The sequence below is a fragment of the Phyllopteryx taeniolatus genome, chromosome 2 (genome assembly GCF_024500385.1).
Source record: "Phyllopteryx taeniolatus isolate TA_2022b chromosome 2, UOR_Ptae_1.2, whole genome shotgun sequence".
NCBI classification, from domain to species: Eukaryota; Metazoa; Chordata; class Actinopteri; order Syngnathiformes; family Syngnathidae; genus Phyllopteryx; species Phyllopteryx taeniolatus.
This window is the reverse complement of record NC_084503.1, coordinates 5365627-5391091: the sequence shown is the minus strand read 5'-3', so window position 1 is coordinate 5391091 and position 25465 is coordinate 5365627. Positions and strand designations below refer to the sequence as shown.

The 25465-nt window shown below is 44.8% G+C and overlaps 1 protein-coding gene across 3 annotated transcripts in view; it reads right to left on the bottom strand.

Moving 5' to 3' along the window:
* The window catches only part of gpn1 (GPN-loop GTPase 1), a 29019-nt gene extending 3554 nt beyond the window's left edge, over positions 1–25465 (bottom strand). Inside the window, exons 1-12 of one of the 3 annotated variants that reach the window (XM_061755591.1) lie at positions 25275–25465; positions 22466–22559; positions 22288–22394; positions 21264–21301; positions 19740–19818; positions 19573–19667; positions 18556–18601; positions 12979–13125; positions 6857–6939; positions 4875–4914; positions 4672–4762; positions 477–578 (exon numbers count right to left, since the gene is read on the bottom strand). In XM_061755591.1, the coding sequence (XP_061611575.1) occupies positions 477–578; positions 4672–4762; positions 4875–4914; positions 6857–6939; positions 12979–13125; positions 18556–18601; positions 19573–19667; positions 19740–19818; positions 21264–21301; positions 22288–22394; positions 22466–22559; positions 25275–25409 (1057 nt within the window). In that variant the 5' untranslated portion in view covers positions 25410–25465. Of the gene's footprint in view, positions 1–476; positions 582–4671; positions 4763–4874; positions 4915–6856; positions 6940–12978; positions 13126–18555; positions 18602–19572; positions 19668–19739; positions 19819–21263; positions 21302–22287; positions 22395–22465; positions 22560–23603; positions 23760–25274 lie in introns of those variants that run through there. The other 2 variants (XM_061755583.1, XM_061755601.1) reach the window with 2 other exon arrangements.

The following is a 25465-nucleotide window of genomic DNA, read 5'->3' as shown; positions in this document are numbered from 1 at the left end:
CGGCAGGGCCGCTCCATTTCAATGAGGACGCCTCCGCTTGCTGATGCTAACTTGGTTCATTAAAGAGATTTTTGATCGATCGCCCCTCGTGATGTTTGACATATAGTACTGTATAGCTTTATATTGTGTTTAAAGTGTGCAAACTTTGACTAAAATTGGGACTTGTTGAGGCTGGAACAAAATATTCATGTTTACATTATTTCTTATGGGAAAATTATGTTTGTTTTATGTGGATGCTTTCATGTTTATAATTTACAAACCCCTTTCAAGAACCGATAACGTTTGTAACTCGAGGTTCCACTATGTACGTACGAGAAAAAAATAAATACAAAAATGTTTTAAAAATCGTCGATTAGACCAAAATGTAACGATATGGTCACAGTCAAACGCTATGTTTGCAATGACAGATTTTTGACTTGGGAGCGGTCACGTATGGGATGAAACTAGTAAGTCGTATGTGGAGGCCGTCAGCTTACTGCTGTGGTCCACGTCGTCCGTGTCGCTATCTGCTGCCGCTGCGTCGTCGGGGTCGCCGCGAGTCATGATGAGGTCACCGGGCCCGCCCACATTTGAGGCTTCTTCTGCACAAAACAAGACAAAGGCGGTGGGATGTGTCACCAGGAGGGGGGCGGCGGCCTAGTGCTAGAGCTCAATCATGCATACAAACACAAGCAAATTTTAAAAACAATAATAAAAATGGATTAAGAGAACATTCACAAAGGTTAAAGGTCAGATGGGGTCAGTTAAAATTCATATTTGCATTGTTTATATGTTATGTAATACATGCACGTAACTTCCAGCAAGTTTTCAACCATAGTTTAGCTAAAAATGTGGTTTTTATAACGCATATTGAGTTCTCCCCGAACATACCCGAAGCTCCAGACACCGGGGTGTGGTTACTCTATCCACCGCAAGGGCTACCAGAAGTGACACAGCGTGCTACACACGATACGCAATGGCGAGCAACGTGTTGGAATATGTGGAGGAGGAGGATTTCGACGTACAGAGCCCCCAATTGAAATTCCATCCATCCATCCATCCATCCATCCATTTTCTGTCGCGCTTCTCCTCACGCGGGTCGCGGGCGTGCTGGAGCCTATCCCAGCTATCATCGGGCAGGAGGCGGGGGACACCCTGAACCGGTTGCCAGCTAATCGCAGGGCACCCAATTGAACCTGGCATCGTCAAAGCGTACGTTTGAGGCAATCAGACAGTGACGACGACGAGCAGCGAAGTAGCAGCTGTACAACAGAAAAAGAGAGTGGCCACGAGCTCCATGAGACGGTATATCAAAAGCATGTCTTTTTATCCACTCATGGCTTGAAATAATGCCACGCCAGGGGTGCCAATATTTTTTAGCACGACTATACGCATTATATATTCATATGTTTCAGTGCCACGGCACAATCTTTTACATAAGATGCAGTATTCCTATATACTGTGTGCCCCTCGCTCAAGTTGCGCTATAACACGCCGCACGCAGTCTTTGCCGTGTCTGTTGGCTTGTCATATAGGCAAAAGTACAGACGACAGTACTGAAAAGTACTCCGTGGCTCTTTTTTTCCTACTCCCGAGTGCGTAGTAACCATAATAGAGTCGTAGGTATATACAAGGAAGTGCTCACCTCGTCTGCGCCGCTTCGCTGCTGCGTCGTGGCGGCTGCGAGATTTAGTTCTCTTGCTGGCGGTGGAGGTCCCGATGGCCGTAGGAAAAATAGTTGGCACCGCAGCTTGTTTTAGCCTCTGCCTCTGTATCCAATGCTTTCTGCTAAGTCTTACTCAAAACACGCCGGTTCGAAGTGATCGGCACAATTTGGAATGCTTGCTAGGCCCCCCATAGCTGAGCATGTTTCTTCCCCTGTCGATTGACTTTGCCTATCCATTGGTCACGTATTTCTTTTTCACTTGGAAAGTCAAAAAATTAAAAAAACTCTTGCCGCCGCCTGAACCATTTGTACAACCAAATGCCACACAATAATCCAGCGTGACATTGTTAAATCATACGACAACAAATATACAAGGATGAGGACAACAGCATGAAACAATAGCACACAACGCCGAAGGAACCGGATGTTTTTGCGTCATGTGACGTCACAGCGCCGGAAAGAGACGAAGACCAGAAGGCGCTGGATGCAAAAAGCAGAAGGCGCATTCTGCATCATATTTATCGATTTAACTGCTGTATATCTGCCATATCATCACTTCGAAATGACAGATGTGGTTTGTAAATGGGTTCTAGAGTTATCAAGAAACAATTTTAAATCTTTGTCCTCTGACCTTTAAAAGGGGACCTGTCAGAATTTGACCCATCAGAGGTCATTAAAAAGGAATAGTGTTCTTGCATTGGCATAGGCCGATACGGCCTTCAAGTCAAATCAGATTTTGTCTTCCCCATATTTCCCCTTCAATTATGGAAAAAACAAATGACAAGACAATCAAAATCAACACTCCCCCTCCACTTGGATTTGCCATTTCTCCAAACAAACAAGCTTTGAAATGACATTCATGTAGCGGACAAGCCACGCAAAAGATGCCACCCGGCACCCCAGCCTCGCACCACCGCCGCTCCCCGCCGGAGTAGACTGTAACTCCAGAGTCACACGCAGACTCTATACGGATTAACACAATAAACCAAAATCTTCAACAAGACACAGACATTTGCTTTGCCGTGCCGAAGCTAAGTGAATCAAGTGAATCACGTCTGCCCGAGACTTCAAAGGGGAGACCCACGGATGCTGGGTTCGCCCCCGAACGCCAAGTTAATTAACTCCCCGCCAGTCGAAGGATTGGACCCGCAGCGACGCCTCCACCCTGCTGAGAGCTGCCACTTGGGAGTTGGAACAGGCAACAGCGACTCCCACGGGCGACGGAACGACACTACAGACAGGGGTTCATAAGACAGTCTGTGACTCGACTGGGAGTCAATATTTTAAGAACTATACATGAACGCCACTAATGACTGTATTGTTGCAAACTTGAACGTCTAACGTCAAATCTGTTGAATGTCTCACCCCACACCACAAATGTCACATGAAAATAGTGATGTTCTCCACACCACATAGCATTTGAAACATTCATTACAGGTATGAAAGAGGATGAGCGTGGACCGATGCAGGGTGAGGAAAATGGTCTCGTTATCTTAAACCCAATAATTCACATTTTATTCCACTGGTTTTAAACCACAAAATAATGCTACAATGGAAAAATAACACCAAAAGGCAGTCCAGCCCCTCGGTGTTCGCAAAGGTGGTAGAAAAGGAGGGGGGGAGAGGGGGTGAAACCACCCTGTTTGGCCCGGTCTGGCCATAAAAGGGGCCGGAGCTGGGAGAATTTGAGAAGTTTTTGGAGTCTTGGTGCAGAAGCCTTTTTGGTCACACCGACCAACTCGCCGACGACCGCGCCAGGTAGGACGCCCACCTCACCCGAGGTTGCAAGGACACATGGGACGATCCCCGGCTGCAGATTCCTGCGAGCGCTTGGAGCCACCCTGCTTGGGGGCCCGAACTCAGTCTGAGGGAACGGAGGCGAACGTCACCGAGAGACGTCCTGCCTGAGAACTCGTTGGCCTCCGGCTGCTCCTGTTTTTCCATTCCTCCCTCCCGTCGAATCCACCTGTTGCCAGTGTGGACCGGGCCGGCCGAACACTCAGGAGCCTGACTCGCCTGCATCAAGTCCAACATTGCGGTCTACTAAAAGTACGGATTAGTGCATATTTGGGTTTATATTAACGAGACCAGGAGTCCTCAGCTATATGCATTCACTACACGCCCATTCTGCTCATCTCACATCACAAATACTTTCCTTCGCTAATGTTCGTAGATATCTTGTTTGTTTTGTGTTTGTCTGCGTTTCATCCTGTAGAAACCCCTTTTTATTATTACATTTTCTATCAAATTCACCACTTGCATTGATTATGTGTGTTTTTGGGTTCGGAACGAAACCTCTCGAAAGTCTAGAACTCAAAGTTCCTAAAATGTAGCCACCTTCCGATGAGAGACTGATTATAAAGGTTTGTCGTCATTTCGCCTGAAGTTAAACTTGTAAAAATATGACGTGGCGGCCCTCATATCTATCAAATATTTTGATTTATAAAGCTGTAATTTAAAATGACGATAACCCGGAAGTGACGCAGGCGCGGCTTCCAACTCATCGTTTTCTTCTAAATTACACACAATTTGATGTCCCCCAATAAACCCTACATTCAGTTCAACTTCTTTTGGGGGGAAAAAATTAAAATACAAGCTGTACAATACAAATACTGTCCCATACTCAAACACAGTGTACTGCCAGTCCAAAAAGGAGGAACAAGAAGTCAAACTTGCATCAACTTGTGGTTTTACGCTCAATTTCAACACATTCCGAGCACTGAGAGTGGGCCGCTAACTGAAGTCTCTGGGAAGACATCAGGAACGGCTGAGGAAACGTATCAAAACAATGCGAAAATCATTCTGCTCATATCCACTTCTTTGAAAAGAAGCCAACTTGTCAACACTGTCTGTGCTTTTGTAAACTTCTCTGATGCTAGTGGAAGCAGGGCACATCAGCGTGGATGCACTTGAAATTACAGAAGGCACTAAAAACTACAACAGAAGCCATCATCATGAAGACGCTTTTTTTTCTCTCTCCAACCTGCAACAGAGCCGGCATTATGCGGACTTCCCCCCCTTTTCACCTGTAACAGAGGCCGACGTCATGCGGACGACGCCGAGATCCTTGCTGAGTCGCTCCAGCTGCTCTTGCTGCTTTTCGCTTTTAGCCTCCATCTGATGCACACGTGAAAAGCACGCTTAGCAATAGAGCTTCAACACAAGCATGATTGTGGGGCGGCCATCTGCCTCGAGTGCTCACAGAGCGCGGGGAGCGAGAAACACTCACCAGCTGCTTGCGGAGTCGTTCGTATTCTGGTAGATAATCCCTGAGCAGTAAAAGCACACATGACACACAGGAAAGCTGAGGAATGGTTCAAGTGTAGCTATTGGCTAGCAAGCTTAATAAAGTAAATAAAGTTATTAAAAAAAACAACGTCGGCGGTGTGGGACAGGCAACACGTAATGTAACGTAATCAGACTACAAGACAAATTTGGTCTTTCACGATTGCACTATGACAGACTACTGCAATAAAATCTTGTATTCTGATACCGCCACATCCCATCTTTTATGATTGCTGGGCTTTATCTTGTCAACTCAAACGCGACCGGATACACTGGTTACCATGGCGAAGACCACAACAATGGATCGCGCCGCGTGTATTATAAGAACACAATGGGGAAAACCGTGTGGTGGTGGTCACCGGTGTTCGGGAGAGGACGTTCATTTAAGGATTGCTTGAGGTATGTTCACATATTTTTAATACAATACGGCTCACAAGCAGGCAACAAAGCGTTACGTAGCCTAGCAAGCTAGTGTTAGCACTAACAGCTGTATGTAAACATGCCAGCGTTCTGTCGAATCATGCGCTAACGTTTTCGGTGTGTGTGAAGTCATTTAATGACAGTAACTTCGCACCCATTATTTGTGATGTAATGTTGGTTTGACCTGACTGATTAGAATACACTCGATCTCTACTCTAGATCTGACGAGAGAATATTTTTTAAACATACACAGTATACAGTACCAAAGTATATACAGTAAATGAACAAGTCATTTAAATAGACACTGCACCATCTTGTGATTGGGTCAGTGATCGTTTTTGTTTTTTATTATTATTATTATTTTTTTTTTTAAACTTGCTGATCGGTGATTGGCCCCAAAAATCCTGATCACGTAAAGCCTCCAGCTTAGCATTTGCAATATACTCCCAACAATTCTCACCCTAAGGCCACCTGGAACTTTTCATTAGGACATCACATGTCCATACTTTAGGGTGTTCTCCGATGACACCGCGATTAAGCAAACCCTTCCGATGTCATTTGACCAAGTCAGAGCAATTGAGAAAACCGTGAATGGTTTAAAATCAGTGGTTCCCACCCTTTTTTGTCTTGTGCACCCCCTGAACATTTTTGTCATACCACGAATACCCCCTCACTCATATGTATTGATGATTCCCCAAAAGTACCAGTAGAACTTAACACAACTCCTTATTGAATGAAAATCATTTTACTTCATCTCCTTAATTTGAACTTTGACTGAAATGAACTTGAATTTTCAGGCATTGTCTTTTCAACTCAAATAAAAAAATATATATGTTCCCTTGACAATAAGTAATATAAACGTAGTTAATTACATGATCATTGAGGGACTGGCTGATTGCCTTAATTGATGCTGAGATTTATGGCGCTCTGGCACACAAACGGCTTGCGTACTACTAGCAGGCTTGCTATTATGTTTTTCTAAATGACTCAAAAAGAAGTCAAGCTAAAATTTTCTAAATAACACAAACCCAATGATGAGGATAGTGTCCAGTTTGTCCCTTTACAAGTGGCAACTCTGTCTTTTTGTCTATCAGTGACATCCTTGGCCTTACCCTCCTCACCCACACAGTCTGCTGGATCCAGTTGGATTACTTTTTGGAAGAAAATGGAAAAAAATAAAAATAGCCTACCTAAATTTTGGGGCATATCTGGCGCCACAACCCAAAAACAAGTTTTTGTCAATCACTTCTCTGCTACCAGGGAGTATCCTCGCAACTTTTGTTTACAAATACAGTATTTTTAAAAAGGTCGATCTATACAGTCAACTTCATTCATGACAATCTCTTCTTCTTGCATACAAATGTGTGTGCCAAAAGGCGCCTTTTTTCACTCAACAGTTTTAGTTCAGGCCTACCGAAAAAGTGGCAAATAGGTGACTTGGTGACTGTAATAGCATTTTGTCCACGACTTGAATGTTTGCAAGGCAATAGAGGAGAACATTTTTACCTGTCATACTCCTCAGCGGCATCCTGCACCTTGACGAGCAGCTCGCCCAATCCGCTGCCTGTTACGGAGGACACGCCCACCACCTGTCCAAGCATTGCCAAGTTAGTTCACAAATCACTCCTCATCCACACCGTATACAGGGCCCTAACCATTTTTGTAGCGCTGTCTCAGTGTTTAGTGAGCGTAAGGTCTCCACTATACAGTGGTAGTGGTGAACCTAACCTATCTTGAAAAGTAGCAACAACAATACTCACTCACTTGAGAATCAAATACATCCCATGATGCATAGCGCCAATCCAAAAATGTTCAGTTTCCCGGTTATTGTTTGATTTTCAGTTGTTGTGAATCAAAATCTCTTGAATATAAGCAGAGCAACACATCACAACAAGGTTGGACATCAAGTGCAATGTTTGGATTCATTTTGTGAAATACACTTGGTTGACCCTTAAACCCTGTTATTGAAGGTTATATGTTTGTCTAAAATTTACTACACTGGGTCCACCGTCTGACATTCCTCCGTATGCTGTAATTATCTCCCAGCAATGACTAAACGGTGCCCAAGTAGTGTTCCAAAACTATTTTGCATTTCACTCACTCCTGAGTCAACTTTATAGTGCACTAACTACAAATCCCCACATTAGTGATTAGGGAGTACGGAATGAGTGAATGATTTCAAACAGTCGCTGTGTCAAGAATCAATCTAACCTTAATTACAGTATAGGGGATGATGTATACAGTGGGTACAGAAAGTATTCAGACCCCCTTAAATTTTTCACTCGTGAGTTATATTGCAGCCATTTGCTAAAATCATTTTTCTCCTCAATGTACACAAGGCACCCCATATTGAAAAAACTGAATTGTTGAAATGTTTGCAGATTTATTAAAAAAGAAAAACTGAAATATCACACAGCCATAAGTATTCAGACCCTTTGCTCAGTATTTAGCAGAAGCCCCCTTTTGAGCTAATACAGCCATGAGTCTTCTTGGGAATGATGAAAAGTTTTTCACACCTGGATTTGGGGATCATCTGCCATTCCTCCTTGCAGATCCTCTCCAGTTCTGTCAGGTTGGATGGTGAACATTGGTGGACAGCCATTTTTAGGTCTCTCCAGAGATGCTCAATTGAGTTTAAGTCAGGGCTCTGGCTGGGCCATTCAAGAACACTCACAGAGTTGTTCTGAAGCCACTCTGTTATTTTAGCTGTGTGCTTAGGGTCATTGTCTTGTTGGAAGGTGAACCTTTGGCCCAGTCTGAGGTCCTGAGCAACAATTCCGTTTTTTTCTGTCAATATGGGGTGCTGTGTGTACATTAATGAGGAAAAAAAAAAGAAAAATGATTTTAGCTAATGGCTGCAATATAACAGTGAAAAGGTTAAGGGGTCTGAACACTTTCCGTACCCACGGTATAAACACACACATATGCACTGAACAAAAATATAAACGCAACACTTGTTTTTGCTCCCATTTTTCATGAGCTGGACTTCAAGATCTAAAACCTTTTCTACATACACAACAGGCCATTTCCCTCAAATATTGTTCACAAATCTGTCTGAATATGTGTTCAGAATCAGAATCATCTTTATTTGCCAAGTATGTCCAAAACACACAAGGAATTTGTCTCCGGTAGTTGGAGCCGCTCTAGTACAACAGACAGTCAATTTACAGAACACTTTGGAGACATAAAGACATTGACAAAAAACAATTGTGCAAAAAGATGCAGAGTCCTCTAGCACTTAGAGCAGTTCGAATGACTAATATTGCAATAGACCGGTGCAATGACCATTGTGCAAGGGGCGCTGAGACTTCAAGGAGTGGATGCGGTTTAAAGTGACGAGTAGTGCGATAATCTGGGACAATGTTGGTTGTGCAAATGTTACAGATACTCCTCAAACAGTGTGCAATGGAGCAGATGCTACTCTGGCATGTGTGGCCAGTATATGCAAATAATGCAGCATGGCGAGACAACTACAGCGAGTGCACGAGTAATACATAATTGGCCCCACAGAAATGGGACAACGAAGTCAAAAAATTGCCAGCATGTTGTAATGGAATTGTAGGTCAGGTGTTTAAGAAGTTGATCGCAAGAGGGAAGAAGCTGTTGGAATGTCTACTAGTTCTAGTTTGCATTGATCGGTAGCGCCTACCTGAGGGAATGAGCTGGAAGAGCTGGTGACCTGGGTGCGGAGGGTCCGAGAGGATTTTGCACGCCCTTGTCTTAGTTCTGGCAGCGTGCAAGTCCTCAATGGTGGTTAGGGGGGTACCGACAATCCTTTCACCAGTTTGGATTGTCCGTTGCAGTCGGAGTTTGTCCTTTTTTGTAGCAGCACCGAACCAGACTGTGATGGAAGAACACAGGACTGATTCGATAACCGCTGTGTAGAACTGTCTCAGCAGCTCCGGTGGCAGGCCGTGCTTTCTCAGAAGCCGCAGGAAGTACATCCTCTGCTGGGCCTTTTTGAGGACGGAGTTGATGTTAGTCGCCCACTTCAGGTCCTGAGAGATTGTAATTCCCAGGAACTTGAAGGTCTCGACGGTTGACACGAGGCGGCTGGACAACGTGAGGGGCAGCTGTGGCGAAGGATGCCTCCTGAAGTCCACGATCATCTCTACAGTCTTGAGCGTGTTCAGCTCCAGGTTGTGTCGGCCGCACCACAGCTCCAGCCGCTCCACTTCCTGTCGATATGCAGACTCGTCACCGTCCTTGATGAGGCCGATGACAGTGGTGTCGTCTGCAAACTTCAGGAGTTTGACAGTCGGGTTCGCTGAGGTGCAGTCGTTCGTGTAGAGAGAGAAGAGCAGCGGAGAGAGGACACGACCTTGGGGCGCCCCAGTGCTGATGCTGCGTGTGGATGAGATGGTCTCCCCCAGCCTGACCTGCTGTGTCCTGCCCGTCACAAAGCTGTAAATCCACTGGCAGATGGCAGGTGAGACGCTGAGCTTAGTGAGCATATCTCCTTTGTCGAAATAATCCATCCCGCCTCCCAGGTGTGGCATATCAATATGCCGATTAGAGAGCATGACTATTGCACAGGTGTGCCATAGGCTGGCCACAATAAAAGGCTGTTGCCCGTGAATTGAATATTAATTTCTCTACCATAAGCCGTCTCCAAAGGACAATTTGGCAGTACATCCAACAGGCCTCACAACCGCAGACTACGTATAACCACACCAGTTCAGGACCTCCACATACAGCATGTTCACTCCAAGATCATCTGAGACCAGCCACCCGGACAGCTGCTGCAACAATTGGTTTGCTTCAGCAAAGAATTTCTGCACAAACTGTCAGAAACAGACCGAGGGAAGCTCATCTGCATGCTCGTCATCCTCATCGGGGTCTTGACCTGACTGCAGTTAGTCATCGTAACCGACTTGAGTGGGCGAACGCTCACATTCGAAGGCTTCTGGCACGTGGGAGAGGGAGAGGTGTTCTCTTTACGGATGAATCCCGGTTTTCACTGTTTAGGGCAGAGTGCGCGGCGTCATGTGGGTGAGCGGTTTGCTGATGGCCCATGGTGGCGGTGGGATTATGGTAAGGGCAGGGGTATGTTATGGGCAACGAACATATCGGCGTATACGACAGCGTGTTCCAGTTCCTGCCAATATCCAGCAACTTCGCACAGCCATTGAAGAGGAGTGGACCGACATTCAATCAACAACCTGATCGACTCTATGCGAAGGTGGTCACACCAGATACTGACTGGTTTTGTGCTTTGACTGTTTCGTTTCGGTCCGCATGTGTTCTGTTCGGTTCGTAACATGCACAATTCTTTTTCCTCATTTACCAACAATGCGAAGCGGTGTGTAGACTCCAGAGCACAGTTGCGAGTTAGCCAAGATGGCGAAGAGGATAAGTCAGTTACATCGTTGTTCGTGACTGTCTGAGGTGTTTTGATTAACCGGGAAACTTTGCTTCACCCAAGGATACACGAGGCTAGCACGTAGCGAGGTAGCCTTTCAAAGGTGGGAGGCAGAAACACGAACTGTTGCAATTCCTACATTTGCCTGATTTGGATGGAAATGCCCTGAAATTAAATCTGAAAGTCTGCACTCCAAGCACATCTTTTTTGTTTCATTTCAAATCCATTGTGGTGGTGTTTTGAGACAAAAAATATGCCAATCAGATTCAGCTTTATTGGCCAAGTATGTTACAAGACAAGGAATTTATCTCCTTTCCCAACTTTCTGGTTTGTTGATCTTTTGTTGTTTCACGTCCTGTTCGTGAATGGTCAATGCAGAAGGAGGGAGTCAGAGGACTGATGGTGGTCGTCGGTGTGTCTGCGGTGTGAAAGTGTCCTTTTCAAATCTGCAGTATAAGGTATTCAAGTGGGGGGTGTAAACACAGCTGAGTATGAATGAAGCAAACTGGTGCAGTGAGTAGAATGACTTAACAGTACACAAACTGCGACTCCGAGTTCGGGCTGCAGTGAGGGCTGAGATCCGTGACATCAGTGTGGCATTTTTCGTTGCTGTAGAAGCATATCCCGCCCCCTTTTCCCCAACAGCTCCGTGTCGCGGTCCGTTCGGTGTAGTTGGAAGCCAGGCAGCAGTCTGGCGGCGTCGGGGATGCATTCACAAAGCCAGGTCTCCATAAAGCAGAGAGCGGCAGGAGATAAAAAGGTTTTGCTGGTCTTTGTGAGATGAAGCTCCTCCATTTTGTTCGGTAGGGAGGGTAGATTTGCGAGGCAAATCGACGGAAGTGCCGTTCGAAATTCTCGCTGTCGGACCTCGACTTGCACTCCGGCATGCTTCCCTCTGTGGCGCTGTCTTCGCCTTCTCCATGCGCCATAGAATGCAGTTGCTCCGCTGGTAAGTATCTCCTAGATAAAACTTTGTGGATTTGTGAAAGTTGCCGAAAGAAGGTTCGGAGTAGACTCCCGAATGTTTAGCAAGTCTTCCCTAGCGCAAGTCGCATAGTGTCTCCAAAGATGAACGAAAGAGACAAAAACAAGGACAATACTACAGAGCGCAATACCGAGGTGTCCACCCGTGTAGGTGCCATCTTGGTTTCCAGTTGTTTTCCAGTCACAATACTTATGGACCTGACTGGAAGCATACTGTATATCAATGCTACGAGTAACACAAAGATGAAGTTTATAGAGTGAACTTCATGCATAATCCAAGCTTGTTCAAATGATTATCAACAGTCAACCTTTGTTGAGGCAAGGCACCTATTTTACATTCCAAAAATCTCACGGTTAACCACCAAACAAAAATAATAAATAATAATAAATACACTAATTACATGGAACGAGATTGGATATAATTTAATTACAAAATGTATATAATTGCAATCCGTGAGCAACTGGGAGAAAATGTAATTCAATTGAAGTTGCTTTTGGAAACTTCCGTTATTACAATTTGCCCTGCGATTGCCTAGCAACCAGTTCAGGGTGTGCCCCGCCTCTCGCCCGAAGATTGCTGGGATAGGCTCCAGCTCGCCCATCACCCTTGTGAGGATAAAGCGGTACAGAAAATGGATGGGTGGACAATTTCAGTTACATTTGGCGAAAAAAAGATGCAAAAGCTCAGATTTTTGTTTTCATATCACTTCTTTCTAAAACCACACTACATTACCTTTCACCGTGAAGAACAAATAAGTGATTAATTCCAAATGCACATCCAAGGGTCCTGTTGAGGCATTCATTCAAAATTTTAAAAAAGTAATCAAAATATAATCAAATGTAATTAGTTACACTACTTTGAAAAAATGATTGAAATAGTTACATTAATATTAGATTTTTAACAGTGTAAATTGTAATTGTAACCAACTACATTTCCAGTAAGTAATCTTTATCTCAAGTAGACTTGACTATTGTAATGTTCTTCTGACTGGACTCACCCAAAAGAGCATTTAACAGCTGCATCTCATTCAGAACATTGCATCTCGGGTTCTGACCAGAACCTTCTAAAGTGTCTACTATGGCTCCCAGTCAGCTTTAGAATAGACTAAAGTTGTGCTACTGGTCTATCAATAAATGGTTTAGGTCCTGAATATACTGTGTGAAACAAATCCTAGTGGAACATAAACCCAGTTAGGACCGATTTCCGATGTCAAAGAGTGAACAATTCCAAACACACCCTTAAACTTCAGAGAATAGGAACAGTCAAAGTTGCCTCAGTTACCCTCAGGTTGGAGTAGAACTCATCCAGGACCAGACTCATGGAGCGGGTCAGGTTGCTCACATATGATCTTTCCTGGCTCAACGCGTCCTGGAAAGCCTCAAAGTCGTTCATCCATTCCACGGCGAAGCTTTCCTCAATGATGTCCGTCTGCAGCAACACATGCACGGACGCCTTTGTCAAGATGGAAGCAGCAACAACAACAACAACAACAACAAACACCCAATAGACTTTTTACCGCAATGAAGACTACACACAAAGACAAAATTGTTGACAATGAAAGAAAAACAAACAGTGGTCACTGAAATACCTTGAAACTGACTAAATGAATAAATAAAAATCATCTGAAAATTAACTAATGAAAATCAGACATTGCTTTTGATTGTTATCGTACTGGATGGGCTCCAACTTCAGCAGACTCGCCCTTGTGTTTTTTCATATATTTGGCCAGTTCTGATTGTGGTTCAACAGAATCATTTTAAAAATCTAATTAAAGAAACAGGCCTAGCCAAAATCGAGGGTACCCTTCACCTAATATTTAGTTGTCCAACGTTTTGAGGCAATCATTGCAATTTCTATAACTTTCAATGAGAAGCCGATCAATCAGAATCCAAGCAAGCTACTGCTTGCACCAACAGTTGTACGTAAACATGACGGTGTTCTGCTGAATCATGCTCTAAAGCTTCAGTAAACATTGGTCTGTGCGTGTGAATAAATGTTAACAACGGCGACCAAGTATGTTGATAACAGCAAGCATGGGAGGCGATGCGCCGGTCACAATACGCAATCCTATTGGTTGACGTTAAGGTGCGCTGTCGGTAGGGTAGGGCATCGTTTGCATTTGAGCGATTCAGGTCCCAATTCCGGTTCCTCATTTTGATTCCGGTTCCAAACGAGTCTAATTCGGATTCTTTTATGGGGGTGGGTCAAAAAAGTTTGCATGGTTTAAATAAAGGGTGTCCAAATTATAAACATCCATTTTCTTAGCAGCCCGCAGCATAGACTAAAATCAACATTTGACTCAGGGTTCTTTATAACCAGTATCAATATCAAACTTATGAACTAAAAGGCAACATGTGTGGACCTAACCCAATTGACTTAATATTCAGCAATTAATTTTTCAGCTCAAAGTTAAATATAGCATTGGAACTGTTTTATCACATCAAATGTTTTATATGTGCAAGTTTTAACTTGACTTCCTGTTTTAAGCTTGGAGCCTGTTATTTTGAAGGGTACGTACCGGAAGTCAGCATTTTGGCACGAAAAGTAACGTCATAAGAAACCGGTAAAAATGAAAGTAAAACCTAGACAACAACAAAAAGAGGAATGAATGGAATCAAATGCTATAAAATCGACTCCTTTACCTATCCACCGATGAGACGGGGTTAGTGTTTGTTATACTACGAGACGTTTTTGTGACTTTTGTCCCAATTCATTGTGATGTAAAGTTGCGAGTTTGACGCTGCAGCGATCCACCTGTCGATCTCCCATTCTATTCTTCCCTTACTCATGAACAAGACCCCAACATACTTGAACTCCTCCACTTGTGACAGGATCTCATCCCCGACCTAGAGAGGACACTCCACCCTTTTCCGACTGAGGACCATGGTCTCAGCTTTAGAGGTGCTGAATTTCATCTCAACTGCTTCACACTCGGCTGCAAACCGCTCCAGTGAGGTTGGAGATCATGGCTGGATGAAGCCAGCAAAACTAAAGCATCTGCAAAAAGCAGAGATGCAATACTGAGGCCACAAAACCAAACTTACGGCCACAGCTCCGTTCGGCTGCCTCAGCAATGAGGTCCACTCAGACTCAATGTCCCTCACCTCCCCCAGGACGGAGGTGAGTCTGCCAGACGTTCCCAGCAGACCCTCACAATACGTTTGGGCCTGCCAGGTCGGACCAGCATCTTACCCCACCATCAGAGCCAACTCACCACCAGGTGGTGATCAGTTGACAGCTCCGCCCTTCTCTTCACCTGTGTGTCTAAGACATGTGGCCGCAAGTCGATCATCAAACTGCGACCTAGAGTGTCCTGGTGCCAAGTGGACATACGGACACCCTTATGCTTGAACATGGTGTTCGTTATGGACAATCCGTGATGAGCACAAAAGTCCAATAACAGAACATCGCTCGGGTTCTGATCACGGGGACCGTTCCTCCCAATCACACCCCTGCAGGTCTCACTGTCATTCCCCACGTGAACATTGAAGTCCACCAGCAGAACAATGCAGTCCACAGCGGGAGCGTTTTCTAGCATCCCTTCCAAGGACTCCAATCGCTGACAAATTACAAGTGACGATCCCCCCAAGCTGAGAACAATAGCACACTAGCCAACTACTTGAATACCTTCTACTGCAGATTTGAAAAGGACACTTTCAGTTCTACACAGCGGTCATGGAATCAGTCCTGTGTTCTTCCATCACAGTCTGGTTTGGTGCTGCTACAAAAAAGGACAAACTCCGACTGCAACGGACGATCAAAACTGCTGAAAAGATTGTCGGTACCCCCCTACCCACCCTTGAGGACTTGCACGTTGCCAGAACTAAGACAAGAGCGTGCAAAATCCTCTCGGACCCTCCGCATCCCGGTCACCGGCTCATCCAGCTCCTTCCCTCAGGTAGGTGCTACCGATCAATGCAAACTAGAACTAGCAGACAATCCAACAGCTTCTTCCCTCTTGCAATCAACTTCTTAAACACCTAACCTGCAATTCCATTACAACATGCTGGCAATTTTTTGACTTGAGTTTGTTGTCACATTTCTGTGGGGCCAATTAATATATTACTCGTGCACTCACTGTATTAGTCTCGCCACGCTGCACTATTTGCATATCTGTTGTTGACCAATACTGGCCACTCATGCCAGAGTAGGATCTGCTCCATTTGCACACTGATTGAGGAGTATCTGCAGCATTTGCACAATCAACATTGTCCCAGATGATCGCACTACTCGTCACTTTAAACCGCATACACTCCTTGAAGTCTCGGCGCCCTTTGCACAATGCTCATTGCACCGGACTATTGCAATATTAGTCTTTCGAACTGCTCTAAGTGCTAGAGGACTCTGCATCTTTTTGCACATTTTTCAAAAAAATAAATGTAAATAAATAAATAAATCGGCATTACCAGATAACTATCAACCCTTTATTGCTCAGTGACTGTTTTTTGTCAATGTCTTTATGTCTCAAAAGTGTTCTCTGTCAATTGACCGTCTGCTGTCATACTAGAGTGGCTCCAACTACCGAAGACAAATTCCTTGTACTAGAGTCCAAGCAGTGTGTGGAAGCAAGCCAGACTATATCTAGTCGGAACGTCTCTACCTTACATACAAGGTCAGGTGCCTTCCCTGCCAGAGAGGTGACATTCCACATCCCTAGAGCCAGCTTCTGTAGCCAGGGATTGGATAGCCAAGGTCCCTGCCTTTGGCCACCGTCCAGCTCGCACTGCACCTGACCCCTATGGCCAATACGTTCCTTCACTCACATGTCAAAATAAACACTATGGCAGGATTGAAGTTTTAATATAATACCATGAATCACATCGTAAAATAATCACACAGCACTACTCGCGCACGCGAGCGGCATGTCTGAGTCCGGCCGGCAAGCCGTCTCGCCGCTACAACTTCATTTCTGTTATCAATCCACGCGCTTTTCGAGAAATAAACCACTAAAAACATGCATTGCATATTGTAACGATGGAAATTTAGGACTACATCGCTAAAGAGCTAATTTTACCTCGCATTTGGCGATGCGATAACAGATATTTCAGACCCCGCAGATCCAGATCCTCCTCCATGTTTCACAGTAGGGACAGTGTTCTTTTCCTGGTATGCTTCATTTTTGCATGTGTCAAAATAGAGCCCATGTGTCATGCCAAAAAGCTCCAGTCAAGTCTCATCAAAGGACCAGACAGTTCCAGAACCTATGTGCTTGTCAATATGCATTGTGGGAAATTCCAATCTGGCTTTTTTTATGAGTTTCAACAGTGGCGTCCTGCATGGTCACCTCCCATGAAGTCCACTTTGGCTCAAACAACGATGGATGGTGCAATTTGTCACTGATGTACCCCGACCTTGGAATTCACCTTTAATTTCTTTGGAGGTTTTCTGGGCTCTTCAATTACCTTTCATATTATCCATCTTTTCTCATTGTCATACAATTTTGTCTTGCGGTTAATTACGGGGAGGTCGGCTACAGTCCCTGTGCACCTCAGACTTGTGAATAATGTGCAGCTGTAGTCTCATGAAAAATCAAGTTTTTTGCTCTTACAGCCTTTCCTAGCTTCAACGTGCTTGTTGAGAATTGTGTTTCCAATCTCTGGCAACTTCTCTATCTGTGGTCCATGTTCAGTGTGGTCCACACCATGTCAGCAAACAGCACAGTGATTGTCACCCTCAAAATAAGCACGTTGGCTCACAAGTTTGAAGACCCCTGTGATACTAATTCAATTAACACACCTTAGTTTCACATCTCCATCCATCCATCCATTTACTGAGCCGCTTTTCCTCACAAGGGTGGCGGGCGCGCTGGAGCCTGTCCCAGCTATCATCAGGCAGGAGGCGGGGTACACCCTGAACCGGTTGCCAGCCAATCGCATGGCACATGCAAACAAGCAACCATCCGCACACACATTCACACCTACGGGCAATTTAGAGTCTTCAATCAACCTACCCTGCATGTTTTTGGGATGTGGAAGGAAACCGGAGTGCCCAGAGAAAACCCACACAGGCACGGGGAGAATAAGCAAACTCCACACAGACGGGGCCGGGGATTGAACCCCGGTCCTCACATCTGTGAGGCAGACGCTCTAACCAGTCGTTCACCGTGCTGCCAGTTTCACATCTCTTTGGTGAAAATAATTTCCATCATTTCGAGGGGTATAATTTTTGTCCAGACCAGTTTCAATAAATTTAAAAGGATTCTGTAGAATCACTATTCAAAAGCGAGGTCTGATTTTCATTGGCTAAGTGTCATTACTGCTAAGGCGATCTCAGGGAGGACAAAATCCTCCCGTGGAGCAGAAGGGCAAAGCTCGCTTGATTTCCAGTATGAGGACAGACTGTAAAAGCGCGGCATTGCCATTCTTATTTATTTATTTTTACTTGTGTCAATTTCATATTATTTTAGTAACCATTGCAGGTTTTTCTTTCATTAACAGAGTCGATCAACAATTTTGTCCACGTTTTTGCTTCCGGGTGGCAAACATGTGAAAAGGGTCTTGCACAAACTTGATGATGGAGATCTGGTTCCCAGTCTGTTCCTTTACAAATGGCTACTCCATCTTGCCATCTTCTCTGTACAACTATTTGCCGCATTCACTCACCCCAAGGTATTTCTGGATTCATTTGTATTATTTTGTAATTAAATGGGAAAAAAAAAACCTAAAGCTTTGGGAATACCTGATGGTGCAACCCCAAAAACAACAACAGCATGTTTTTGTCATGGTTCCAGTTGTGGACAGCGGAAGGCAATGGTTTTTCTGCCACCCGGAAGTACCCTGGTGCCTACAATTTGCAAACCTGATGAAAAGGTCTCTAGCACATATGAATGAGACAAAAAGTATGAAAGAATTGTCTCACTTTGTTCATGACTACAATGAAGGGTAGTTTGGTCTTGTAGAGAATGCTGAAAAGGAAAGGATTGATGTTATAACCAGTAAAGAATAGAAAGCAGAAAGATATGCAACTGGTGCTGGGCGATATGGCCTAAAGATTTCCCCCCCCCTAATTTCTCTTTTCAATATGACTGAAGTATTTATTGTAATAAATTGTATAAATGTATAAAATCGGACCAGAAGAAATCCATTTACATTATACGGCAGAAGGTTTATTTCCCAATTATAAACCTCACCAAGAAATAAATGACTTTTCGCTGGCATTTCCAGGGATCTCGTTCGATGTGCGTCACACGTCTGAGATGCACAAAACTTAGTAGGGACGCATAAAGTACGATCAATCTGCGTCTTGGGACGCATGGCTTAGTACTTTGTCGTGGTGCTGGAAATCCGGCATATGAATTATTTGGACGAAACAGGACCCTATAGCGAGACTACCTTTGGTCGCATAGGCGCCCTAATTTTCTGAACGGTGGGGGAAACAAAGGGTGCGTACAGATGCCCAGTCATTTAAGGAAGAAAAAAAATGTCCGCGACTTGAAAATAGACACACAATGGGTTTCATCATAGTCTCTAAACCAATCAGAGTTAGTGAAGAGCGGGGACCCTCCGTCTGATTGGCTGTGTGAGTGTGTGTGTGTCTGGGCGCGTGCACGGGCGTGTGAAATGCAGGCGCTCGTCCGCACGAAGCTCAGTTTTCCGACGGCGAGCCGGGAGCTGCACTTACAGAAAATTCAGCAGCATAAATGGAATTAGTTCCAAAGCCTAATGCCTAACGTGCCCCGGCTCGCTCCTCCGTGTTTTCGCCATGCAACAACGGCTGCTGCGGAAGATTCACAGGGCAACAAAATCTGTGGCGAAAAGGATAGAACATAAAATCAATGACCCCCTTTTTTCAAATCAAGCATTAATAAAATAATCGATCCAATCGAGCTGCTCGATATAACGCCCAGCACTAGGTGGGACGCGTGGGGTTACCTACCTGCAGGCATACAACATGTTGGACATGAAGGTGACAGGACTGACACTGCGAGATGTGTCCATGACGTAGACCACCACGCAGGGGAAGGAAGACGCCTGACAAGAAAATACGGCAATCATTTCTACCCATTCGAATCAAGTAGCAGAGTAGAGGCGGCGGCAACGCACCAGAGCTTCTGTGATGATGCTGCCGGACGCAGACCACGTGAAGACTTCAATCTGACCGGGCGTATCAATAAGGACGTACCTGTACAAGTCAAAGTGGGTGTGCGTTTTCATGAAGAGTTGCTGGAAAAATGCTAGTCCGCTCGCCCTTGAGCCAGACACCCAACCCATTTGACGTTGATTTGGGTGTGTGTGTGTGTATATAAGTAGTACTTGCTTGAAGGGTAGAATTATTCAAACAGCTATGCTCATTTCCGTTAACCTAGCTATGGTGTTTTGCATGAAATGGTAGAATTAATCTTGAGGACTTGGGTTAAAGTGAAACGATATGGTTTGATCAAACATTTTGGTGTACAAAGTTGAATTGTCGTGCTTTAAAAACGTCAGTTTTACGCTACACTTCAACTGGGAGTGTCAAACGAACAGACGAAGCACGGATGCTTGGCCTCTTCCATGCATAACATGTGAGCCAGAGAGTGAGAACAGCTGCTCAGGATTACGAGAACGTTTCCAATTGGTCGCGATGCATGGGAGGGGTAAAAATCCCCTGCTGCAACAAACCGGGTTTGACGCTAATTACATGGCATGTGTGCGATTCCAAGCGAGAAGTAAAACAAGCAGATTGGAGAGAAACAAATTTCGAACGGGCGCCGAGAACACGATTACACCGACGTGGTGACATTGTTGACGTACAGTTGCGCTCATAAGTTTGCATACCCTGGCACAATTTACGATTTATTGGCCACTTTTCAGAGAATAGAAATGATCAAAACGTTTCTTTCACTCTTGGCTAGTGCTTGGGTGAAGCCATTTATGATCAAACAACTGTGCTTACTCTTTTTAAATCATAATGACTAGCACAATTGTAGTCATCAGTCGAATCTAAGTCGCTTTCATGAGCTGCAAGGAATTAATCTACTTTCTAGTTCCAAATCCGTTGCCAAAGACGAACAGCTCGACATAACTGTTACTTTCCCAAAACAAGCGTTCCAGACTCCAATCGAATCACCGCCACCATGGCCACCAAGTCAAATGCATGGCCTGGAAATGTGCCAAACTGAACAGGGCTGCCACTTGGCAAAGGGGGCACGTTTTATGCTCGGATCGAGTCGTATTGAATATCTGTGACCCGGAAATACGTCAGCCCGATTCTCTGCCAAGCAACAGCAGCCAAATCTGGAAATAACAGACTTTGTCAACGGCACTTTGAGCGACAATTGGAAAGTAGTTTTGGACACATTGTTCCTGACAGTCCGTTTTATCCGATACCTCTTCTATCGGGGTCCGTTTTATCGAGGCGCCACTGTATATTGCTGTAAAACCGGTTTTGAGAGCTACAGCGATAACATGTTTTGCATCAAACACGTCAATTGGTTAAAGCTATACACCAGCAACGTGGTAGCAATGGGCTAATTACAGAGCGTTTGCGTTCACGTGGCACTTTGAAAACAAAGGGAAAAAAGACGCCTTTCGTGTATGGTGAACATTGCCTTTCTTAATCCAATCATTTCTAATCAATTTACTGACCTGTGATTGTGCTGCTTCTTCTCGATAAAATGCATCACCTAAAACAAACACCCAAAAAACAACTTTTAGTCAACAAAAGTGGGGTTTTAAAATTTGCTGAATTTTTCAAGATAAGAAGAATTAAAAGGAATGAAGAAGAATTCAAAAGAATTAAGAGGTATTAAAAGGAATTTTAAAAAAGAATGAAGGCGGCACGTTGGTGGACTGGTTCGTACAGCTGCCTCGGCTGACCCGGCCGGCCGGGGTTCATATCTGGCCTCGCCTGTGTGGAGTTTGCATGTTCTCCCCGTGCCTGCGTGGGTTTATTTCAGGTACTCCGGTTTCCTCCCACTTCTCAAAAGCATCCACGGTAGGTTAATTGAAGACTCTAAATTGCCCGTAGGTGTAAATGGGAATGGTTGTTCGTATATATGTGCCCTGCTATTAGCTGGCAACCAGTCCAGGGTGTACCCAGCCTCCTGCCAGCAGTTAGCTGGGATAGGCTCCAGCACGCCCGCGACCCTAGTGAGGATCATCGGTGTTGAAAATGGAAGGAAGTTGGTGGTTGTATTTTAAGACATATTTGAGTTGCCTAAGGGGTTAGGGTTAGCTGCCGCTGTCTAGCTCTCGAACTTTTAAGTTTTGCTTTATACTCAAGAAAACAAAAGGACGAAAAGGCAACAGTTTGTACCCATAAAAACTTTCAAGTCAGATCACACTTGCATGGATGTCTGCTGCTGAAACGATACAAACCTGCCCATGGTGGGACTAATCTTGTTTTATGACAAAACAAAGGGTTTCTATTTATGCGTGAATGCGACACCTTTCCAATAAATGACCCTCAATTCACAGTCAATTCCCACAACTTTTAATCATCATGGAAAGTTTCCAATTTGGAATATTTTCAAAATTGCTAAGCTTAACTTCCCATGAAAATGTACAGAAATTTGCCACCCCTTTCCAAGCACCCACTGCCCCGCGCCCCCCCCCCCCCCGGAATTATGGTGTCAAGTGTGTCAGTCACGGCCAGTCGAGTGCTAGTCACCTGATCAAAGCGCGTGGCGAAGAGGTTGAGCGAAGTCACAATGGCGCCGTTGGGTCCCAGGCCGTACTGCTTCATCACCTCCTTGTAGTTGACAGTGTCTCGGATGTCTGCCAGGTCAAAGTGAAAGGTCAGCGCTCGTCGACTACAGCACTCTCTCCGACATTGTGGTCGACCTTACCAATATTTGCGGGGAAGGGAATGTCATGTACGGCGGGGTCCAGGTTGATGAGATACGGTGGACATTGGCCAGCGTGAAGATGAGCAGCCAACCTCTGTGGAATCAACGGACCACGTTTGATAAGGAACCAAGCGCACCTAACCCGAGAAAACAAGTCGAACCATTTGCTCACTTCCCAATGAGCTGCATCGACTTTATTTTTTATTTTATTTTTTCTTTTCTCTCTCTTAAAAGTCACACTTGCAGTGATATAAATTGGAAAATGACAAAATCTTGAATAGTTCAGAGGTGTGACAAGCTAGCGGGTGCAATGACGATGAAGCGTGCAAGATTTATTTGCCTCCAAACAATTTGGGCAAATGTGTTATTGATAGGGGCGTAACAGTTCAGAGGCGTCACGGTTCGGTATTCCCTCGCTTGTGGGGGTCACAGTTCAGTACGGGTTTGGCACAACAGGGGGAAAAAAAAAAGTCCCAAATGCATAAGTTTATTTTCATATATTTTTAACAGGCAGTACTACAGTGTCATTTCAAACATTTAGAATAGAGATATATAGAGACTTGATATGAGCTGTAGAGTCACTATGAACCAGTTAAATGTACTCAAGCTTTATTCTATTTCAAGTTTTTCAATTTTCTTTAGGTTTTAGAAAATAGTTTGTCTCCATTTTCAGTAGCCAGGCCCGATCCGTTTGCAGTAAACATGTCATCTGCTGTTGAGAAAACCCCCTCGATGGAGCCTGAGGTGGCACGTACAGCCAGGTGACAATTACGTGCCAAAATGGCTAGACTAAGAAGAACAAACTTGATTTGGACATGTCCAGAGGAGAGATCGTAAGTATATTGGTAGAAGGGTGATGAGGATGGAGCTGCCAGGCAAGAGAGCTCGATGAAGACCAAAGAGATGTTGAGAGATGTCGTAAGGGAAGACGTGGTCAGTTGGTGTTAGAGAGGAGGATGCAGGAGATAGGCTTCCGTGGAAAAGGGATGACACGCTGTGGCGACCCCGAACAGGACAAGCCCAAAGGAAAAGGAGAATTGCGCGTAATAATAACCTCATTTTATGACAAGCATGTATAACATAACAAACAATGCAAATATGAATTTTAACTGACCCCATAACATCTTTGTCCTCTGACCTTTAAAATTTGGGCCCTGCTGCACATGAGTCCGCCAACCAGCAGGGGCTGAACACATGGTTAAGGTTTTATTACGCTGCCTAAAACAGGTGAGCGGCGCCTAGCGTATCCTGCAGCGGCCTGGGTGCCCAGCCTCAGTCACTCGGTGCAGCGAGACATGCCAAGAGAAGAAGGTGCAGCAAAAACTGGAGATGAGGAGATGGACATTTGTTTTCTGGACATGTTTCGATTTCGGGCAAGTGACGTTAAACAACAAGTCACAGCAGAGTTGTGTCTGCCCCACAAGGTTAAGGGAACACCTAACCCTAACGCAATTATTTCTTCAAGAAGGCATTACCAACACTGAATGAACAATAAACTAAACAATAAAATAAACCAGCCGCAATCGTTGCATGACGCTAACACGCCGGAACCCAACTTCAGTGTAAAGGCCTCACAAGTAATACATCGGATATCGATGCCATTTTAGTCTTTCATTTTGAAGTTGGCCCTCGCAGCACGTTGGAGGCGTGTTACCAAAACGCATAGTATGAACAGTCGTCGTGGCGGCTAGACTTTATGACTGGAAGATGGCTTGACTGCAGTGGAAAACACAGAGAGGAAATAAAGAGGAACCCGACTGTCAAGTTCTTTGCAACCACGACTGACCAATGACGAAGCAGAACAATGGCACCGCTCATGTATTTGACAATCCACGATATTGACAGGAATTTTGAGATGAAACATTGGCACTTGAAGCCTAACGTTGTTAGCCTTTTATTAATAAATATTTGCTTCCGTTGAGTTGCACGTTGTGTCTGTAATGGCATATTTATTCTGTTAGCACTTGGTAAATGTAAAATTCTTGGGTACTTTTTTTTTTTTAATAAATCGATCGTTGATTCTTATTTAAAGTTTTATTTTGCACTGAAAAGTGATTTACGATTTTTTTTTAAATAGTATTGCAATAAAAATGTTTTCTTCGCTAACATGAGGAATAATCATACTTAATAATTGCGATCACAGATATGTATAGGTAGATATGACACGGCCATTTGGAGCTCCGTGCTTTTATGGCGACGCTAAGCTAGGGAGCTCAAAGCTCTCAGCGCATTGCACGTGTGTTGACAGCGAGAATGAGCACGTTCCGACTGAATTTCCGTGTCCATGCCTTGCCTTCTATGGGAACAACGACCTCCCCGACATGTCCGCCACGTTGGCACGTCAGTTAGCCGGGCTGCTACCAGCGCGCTGGCGTAGCTAGTGTTTATATCTATGGGAAGGGCTCTCGCTTTGCCAAACCAACGTCCGGTTTGAAGCCACCGCTACTTTTGGGCCACAAATTCGAATTTTGTGGCCACGTTATACCTGCTTTGAGGTCACAAATAAGCATTTTCTGCAGAGGTTATGGCCACGTGTTGTTAAGTACCCATATCATGTCTGAAAGCGTCGTCTCGTGTGCAGTCCAAGAAACCAAAAGCAGCGCACACGGACGCGCGCGTCATTTCAGCTTTAGCATACGTAATACAAACATAATCCAAGTGCACGTTCTAGTTCGAGCACGTTCCATGTGCCCCGAGCCCCTTTTTACTCAGTTTGCCAAAATGTTCCCCCTTTTAACTTTGCGTGACCGTCAGGTTGCATTCCTGTGCTGGCACTTGCTAAGTTGCTTTGAAGCGTTTCTCGTGCTACCTGGACGAAGGTCGTCTTTCCGGAACCGGCCATGCCGAGCACGAGCAAACACACGGCCTTTTTCCCGTCGTCCTTCTCCCCGATGTTTTCGTCAATGTCCGACAAAACGTCAACAGTTGCGCTGGTGCCCGCCATAGTTTCGCAGTACGCGCAGGCAACCTCCAGTCGAAATAAAGAGCAAGCCGATTGTT